Source organism: Cyprinus carpio, chromosome B2 (assembly GCF_018340385.1).
Source record: "Cyprinus carpio isolate SPL01 chromosome B2, ASM1834038v1, whole genome shotgun sequence".
Taxonomy (NCBI): Eukaryota; Metazoa; Chordata; class Actinopteri; order Cypriniformes; family Cyprinidae; genus Cyprinus; species Cyprinus carpio.
The window spans coordinates 6,975,917-6,983,464 of NC_056598.1; the positions used below are offsets into that span (position 1 = coordinate 6,975,917).

Sequence of the window (7,548 nt, forward strand, 5' to 3'; positions counted from 1 at the left end):
GAACAGAAAGGGAGAAATTTAGCCGTACAGTTACTGAATGGGTGCCGTCAGAATGAGAATCCAAACAGCTGATAAAAACATCACAATAGTAATCCACATGACTCCAGTCCATCAATTAATGTCTTGTCAAGTGCTGTAAGTTTGAAAGAAACAAATACATCATTAATGCATATTAACTTTAAACCATCGCTTCTGGCCAAAATGTAAGTCCATAATCTATAATATTGCTTCTTCCAATGTAAAAGTCCTTTCCATGTTGTTTTCTCTCATCAAAATCCACCGACATATTTGTTTAGAACTGTTCTGGACTGATTTTACTTGCAAATGGTGCTTGATCGGTGCATATGTCTCTTCTGATTCAGACAAGATGACTTTTCCACTGGAGAAAGTAATATTTTGGATAAAGAACTTATATTTTTTTTAACAAGTTTAACAAGTTTTAATAATGGATTTTTTAAAAATTACAAATACACAGCTTTTTGATTACTTACACTGCTTGTGGGTTATTGTGATGTTTTTTGGACTCTCATTCTGATGGCACCCATTCACTGCAGAGGATCCTTTAGTGAACAAGTGATGTAATGCTAAATTAAATCTGTTCAGATAAAGAAACAAACTCACCTACTCAGTAACTTTTTTAGCAAATTTTCATATTTGGGTGAACTGTTCCTTTAAGAAGTATTATAGAGGAAAGTAAAGTTCCCATGATACAGTTCTAAATGTTTTTATTATACAAAGAAAGCACACTGAACATGTTTTTACTTTTTTTTTCTAATAATATTCAGTCAATATGACCTGACAGTGGATAGAAATATATAATGACAACTTTTCTCAAAGAAGCTTTTCATCCACAATAGCATCTACTTGACATCCACATAAACTTTGTGTGTGTGTGTGTGTGTGTGTGTGTGTGTGTGTGTGTGTGTGTGTGTGTGTGTGTGTGTGTGTGTGTGTGTGTGTGTGTGTGTGTGTGTGTGTGTGTGTGTAGAAATCAGAAACATGACAGTGGAATCATCATAGTAGAAATAAGCATCTTAAAACATATTATTAAAAGATCACAGTATGAGGATAACATTAGATTCACATTTACTGCACCTAAAATGAGCTTTTTTTTAGGCACTGTTACATTGATTCTGTACAAGTTACACAGTATATGCCCCTTGCTTAACAAGGGTTGAAAAATATTGAGAATAACAACAAAAATGAAACTTTGCCAGCATGAATTCTACAAGAGTTAACTGTAATAACATATCCAGATGGCAAACGAGACATATTAGTGTCATGGTGCAAAAAGAGAGCGAATAACTCGAGTCATATGGATGTTAAACATTCACTGTACTGTTACATGTCATGTATGATCCATGGCTTGCTATACATAGCAGTATGAGAGTGTGTAAAAGCACAGGTATAAATCCTGCTGGTGCACAGCTGCATGTGTTTTATATAACAGTGCTTCTCATATGGTGGATCTGTTCTGAACAAATATTTGCTAAATGCAAGAGAAAAAAAGCATGCAACACTTTACAATAAGGTCCAATTAGTTATAGTTAGGCAATGCATTCATTAACATGAACTAATAATGAGCAGTTCATTTGTTACAGCATTTATTAATCTTAGTTAACCAAAAAAAAAAACAGGTTATCTGTTATTTCATGTTAGCTCAGGTCCATTTAATAATATTAACAGATAACAACTTTGATTTTTGATAAAAATGAACATTAACTAAGTTTAATAAATATTATGAAACCTTATTGTAAAGAGTAACCAAAATGCTTTGTTTTCGTTTTATTAAAGGAATATTCCAGATTCAACTGCATCGTTTATTACCACAAATATGAATCTCCACTTTCTTTAAAAAAAAAAAAAAAGCAGACGTTTTGTGTTGCACTGACAATTAACAAAAAAACAAAAAACAAGTGATTGGTGGTAATCTGTAAATGGTGAAATACTCACTGGTTCAGTAATGCAACCGCACATAAACAATATTTGTTTTCATATGATTTCAGTCACTTACTAACCTTTTCTGTCTACAGTTATTTTCAATTTTTTAAAACCTTAAATGACTATTAAAATGATTTCAACAGCTTCACCGCTCCAATACAAAAATTTTAACAGAAAAAAATGATGTAGGAGCTTTTATAAAATCACAAGCTTCACATTTCTGTTTTTACAATTGACTTCGTTCACTTGATGTGGTGCTTGTGCTTTCTGCTTGTTTTAACGAAAACACCAGCTGGGTTAAAATCATTTCTGTGGTAATCAACATTATGCCAGTTGTACGGAATCAAAGTATGCAACTAAACTCAAACAGTATTTTGGCACAATCTTGGTAAAAGCGAGTCAAATTAGACAGATGTGCCATCACCAAAAAACAAACAAAAATGGCTTTGTATGGTGGATTGTTGAAAGCTGGGAACAAGATACCATCAAACTTCACGAAATATTTATAAACTAACCAATAAGCAACTTTCCATGACTTTGTTTTTGTACACTAAACAACATTTGATGTCCAATGTGCAGAGCTAAAGTGAAAGCAGCTGAGAAGCACCGATCCATATATGTGCGTCTGGGGTGATTAGGTCTTCTTGGGGCAGAGGTGTCCAAGTCTCCAGCAGTGGCAGATGGTGTTGAAGAGCCTGCAGTGGCAGGAAGCACATGGGTCACAACAGGGAGTGAGCGGGGAGCAGCTCTCCATCAGACCGGCGCAGCGCCGCGCTGGAGTCTGGGCTGGAGAAACCGCCTCAGGCCTGGGCTTAGGTCTCTGGAGGACACATATTTTCATGAGAAACGAATAAACAGAGTAAAGAACAACTAATACAGTTCTGCTTTTTAATGTAAAAAGGATTAACTCGATTTCCAAGAAGGAATATTATATTCTTGCTCTTGCAAAAGGACAGATGTGCATTAGTCCACTTGAACAATGCTGGGTTTGTTGTATTAGGGTCCACATTAAAGGAGACGGTGTGATGTGTGGAACGTACCACCACATGATGTCTCTGCTGAGACAGATAGCGAGTCCGGGCAAAGAGTCTTTTTGGCTTCTCCTGACTCCACGCTCCTGTTGGGATGCACAGATGCACTGAATTAGGACGCATTTATGCATTTGTGTTTTTTAGGGAGTTCACATTTTATCATTCCACACTTAAGTGGAAGAAACCCAGGTGGCACTTGAAAGAGACAGTGGTAGATTTTCCCGTCAGCCTGTTCACATGAGACGCCTGACGAAAATAATGAGCCTTTCACTGGAGCTGCTGAGTGCAGGCTAGTGAATGCTAGAGACTGTGCGTGGAAAAATGCAAAAAAATCGGTTTTCTTCTAAGCCTCATTAGTGACGTTGATGATAGCTGCAAATCCCAGAGAAGAAAAGAAGCCTTTGTGTTTGGAAAGCATGTTTATACTGGCCTGGTTACAGTGTGTGTGTGTGAAAAGCAACACGTCGTCAGGTGGCACAGTGAATGATCTAACGTCATGTGATCAGTAGTAAACGATCAAACACCATCAGAAGGCATGGTGAAATGTCTTAATTCATGAGTGAACTCATGCCAAACACAACACAACACACAAATGCAATATAAAAGTTAAAGTTAAGCAGATCAGGTATAACATTACAAATATAGTGGATATAAATAATATTTAATATATCTAAGTCTTATACTAAATTAATCAGCTGGTTATCAATATATAAATCTATACTCATTACATTTTAAACCGTAACCATCATACTAAATGAAAATAAAATGCTGCTGGTTAAATAATTATATTTCTATTAATTAAAATATATAGTTATTTTATGAATAATATAATATAACATTGGATACATGGATACAACTGTAGTAACTATCATTACATTAAATGGAATATTAAATTATGGATTTAGCCTGATGGTTAAATTTATATATTTTAATTTATTGTAATTAAAATACAATTACTTTTTTTAATAATATAACAATATATGCATACAGACAACTATATGCATTATACTGTATATATATATATTATCATTTTAATTAAGATATAATTACTTTTTATAATATAATGTAATAATAGTAACTGTAAGATTAACTGTAACTTTAGTAAACTGTCATTATATAATCTAAAATTAAATGCTGGTTTCAGGCTGATGGTTAAATTGCTATATTTTATTCATTTTAATTTAAATATACCTATTTTATCATTTAATATAATTAAGTAATTATAATTTGATATAATTGAATATAATTGTACACAGTCACAATAAATTGAATATTAGATGTTCGTTTTAGGCTGCTGGTTAAATTAATATATGGGCTATTTTTTTTTTTTATATAATTATTTTTTATAATACAATAATATGTGGATGCATGCAAATATTTAGATTTTGTTATATACTGTAACTATCGTTATATTTAATGAAACATTATATACTGGTCGCTGGTTAAATTATTACATTTTCTATTCATTTCAATTCAAATAAAATAGGTTACCTGCGGTTGTGGCAGAGCTGTGGTGCGCCACGTCGTTTTCGTGCTTTTTGCGCGCATCTATCCTGTTCGCCTCGCAGGTGATGGACTGAACGACTGTGAAGAACAAGCAGACGAACAGCACAAATCTTTTCATCATTGCCGTCGTCTTTTCCCGGTCGAACGGAGTGTTTAGGTGTGTCAGGCTCGCGTCAGACTGTCCTCCTAGAGATCACTCAACAAGTGAGGTCCGCGCTGAAGCCCACTCGCTGCGTTTATAAAGCCCAAACTCACCCACGCCCACTCCGAGACAGCACTCCTCATTCAACATTCGGCCAAAGTGTGTCTGTGCATTTCACTCATCTATCACAGCTCCGTGAACGTGATGTGTGTTGCCAGTCATTCACACACACACACACACACACACACACACACACACACACACACACACACACACACACACACACACACACCTCAACAGAAATCAATGCGGTGCATTAAAAATGAATAGCCATCAAAAAGGAATACTACACTATCTATGCTTGCATTGATCATCCATATCTAATGAAGCCATGAAATAGCCATCAAGTGCATTTTTAGGTTGCTTGATTTTATTGTAAGATGTTTTGACTTCGAAGTTGTTTGCTCTCCAGCTCCATCGGTCTCAGTGGAGACTGTTGTGCGCAGTTTTCAGACTCATTTTACAGATTAGGAGCAGACTCTGGGTTTGCCGGGGCCACTAAACTTCTGAAACCTTAAAATTGCTGTGTGTTTGGGTCACTGTCCTGTGGAAGCTCCAAGACCTCGTACGGATCGCAGCATGTTGTCCTCCAGCCTTTCTCTCTCCCTTCATGAGTTTTTCAGTCCCTGCTGTTGAAGAAGCATCCTCAAAGCCTGATGCTGCCATCAGCGTGATGCACTAATAACACGGAACGCCAGAAGTTCAGGTCTTTTGTGCTTTTGATAGGTGTTTAACAGGTGGACTCAGATTTTCTGAACTTTTGTTTATTTAATATACTCAATAAATTAATTCATAAAAGTGTATTTGGTGTTTCGTTCTAGAATTGTATCTTGAATTGGCTTCTATTAGATCATAGTTGTAGTTGCGTCAGGATGGATAAATATTTACATTCAAAATGCATTTTCTTTTCTTTTCTAATATTGCTACATAGATTGCTCTTTCATAGCTTAAGAGGCATCTGTGGCTACTGTATATAAATTTTGGTTGTAAATACAGCTGCAGCACGTTTTGTAATTAGTTCCAGGTGACCTCAAACAGTCCCATTTAAAACTGCAATGTTATATAACAGCACCTGATAAATCTAATGTAATGCTAAATAAATCTTTGTTCCCACACTTTTAATACAACCTGTTTAGAATTATGGATACTGCGCACCAATTCATAATATGATATTTCAACACTATGACAGTGAGTTATCTGAAAGTGATTTACTTTACAGGTTTGCTGGGTTCAGCTAAAGTTTTATAAATAATTTCCCTGCAGCATATTGTTTCTGAGAAATGTTTATTCAGCAAGTGCTAGGAACTATTAATTTTGACCCAATGTACCACATCATGATAATTCACACAAGTTCAGTTTTTAAGTCATTATTGTGTTTTTAACTTCAAACTGTTGCTTCTGGCTAAAATATGAGTCCCCTATTCGCAATACAGCTTAAGATGCACTTTTCCACTGGAGGAAACATTATTATGGATTATGAACTCATATTTTGGTTCAAATGCATTGAAGATGGATTTTTTGTCTTATAAATATACAACTTTTCACATCACAAGGCATTGTTTGATGGACTACTTGTGGATTATTGTAATGTTTTTATCAGCTGTTTGGACTCTCATTCTGACGACTGCAGAGCATCCATTGGAGAGCAAGTGATATATTGCAAAATTTCTCCAAATCTGTTCCAATTTGGATGGCTTAAGGTTGAGTACATTTTCAGCAAATTTTAATTTTTGTAAAAGAAAAAAAGGTTAATTTTTCAGAATAGATACTCCACTTTGTCCACAATGTTTCTGATCAAAATGACCACTGTAATCAACATTCCTGAGTTCTTTTTAGTCTATCTGAAACCACCATAAACTTGGTTACATAAGGTTAAAATGCAGTTTTCTATAGTATGTTGGCAAGGAAATGCATTTTGTGTTGATATACAGCATAGTTACATCTAAAGATATTGGTCTGGATCCCAAATTCTCATATGACATCAAAAACCATTTTTCATTTAATCCTGGGGATAAAAGTTTCAGCATTTGGAAAAATGTAAAACAATGAAGCGTTATGTAGAAGAAATGTTTTTCTATGTCTCTTTCTAAGTATTTCTAGGTCTCTAATCTAATTAAATGTGGAGTCTTCTAAAACGATGCTTGATAACATGATCATCAGGTTTTGCACAAACTTGTGAAATTCATGTCAGCTCAGATTGTAGTTAAAGCAATAGGTAAATAATGCCAAACGATGCATTTCCCCAGACAAATTAACACACGTTCTGGTTGTAATTTATCTCATTTCCCTGCTCTATCCATCAGCCCAGTATCAACATTTACTCTACCATGTGTAGATACTCATCCCAGAGGTTTCAGGAGTCCCTTGTGTGATATGTTTTGAGTAATCCCTGATATCGTGCAGTTTTCATGCCTGATAAAATGCAAGTGAATGCAAGTGCCTGCCTGAACTATGTTCGTTGATTTTTCAGAAAACCACCAGTGTCACACATCACTGCCAAACTGTCACTCAACCATCTTCGTTCCATATGGTCAAATCTCCTTCCAGAGCTGTGCCGTTCTTATTGTATTTCCTATTTAGAAAAGGAATTTGGTTTATGCTGTAATACTTGTCTGCCCCAAAGTGCCTCAGTGTTCAAGAATATACTTTCAAATGCACATGTGCTGACAAGCTTCTAATGGCTCCCTCATGTTACAGAAATGTATTAGGTGCAAGAACTTTAACTTATAAACATCTCTTATATCACATGACCAGTGATGCTTTACATCAGTGTACTGTAGCTTCTTATTTTACCATTTTGGGGGTATTTTGAAAAAGGACTAATAAAAATGAATAAAGGCCTCCTGTAGTGAATCAATGCGTTTTTGT

At 35.2% G+C, this 7,548-nt stretch overlaps 1 protein-coding gene across 1 annotated transcript; it reads right to left on the minus strand.

The window, feature by feature from the left end:
- Positions 1 to 708: 708 nt before the first annotated feature.
- Positions 709 to 4,803, minus strand: LOC109068063 (agouti-signaling protein-like). Its single transcript, XM_019084933.2, has 3 exons — positions 4,464 to 4,803; positions 2,982 to 3,058; positions 709 to 2,761 (listed from the first exon to the last, which is right to left on the minus strand). Exons 1-3 carry the CDS (start codon positions 4,597 to 4,599, stop codon positions 2,576 to 2,578), a joined length of 399 nt encoding a protein of 132 aa, XP_018940478.1. The 5' UTR covers positions 4,600 to 4,803; the 3' UTR covers positions 709 to 2,575.
- Between the last annotated feature and the right edge of the window lie 2,745 nt (positions 4,804 to 7,548).

Bases quoted from the DNA above. Each gene is read 5' to 3' on its own strand.
- LOC109068063 (XM_019084933.2), bottom strand. From the start codon at position 4,599: ATGATGAAAAGATTTGTGCTGTTCGTCTGCTTGTTCTTCACAGTCGTT. The intron at 3,059-4,463 runs GTAACCTATTTT...GCATCCCAACAG, and splicing joins CAGCTCTGCCACAACCGCAG to GAGCGTGGAGTCAGGAGAAG. The intron at 2,762-2,981 runs GTACGTTCCACA...TGTGTCCTCCAG, and splicing joins AGCAGAGACATCATGTGGTG to AGACCTAAGCCCAGGCCTGA.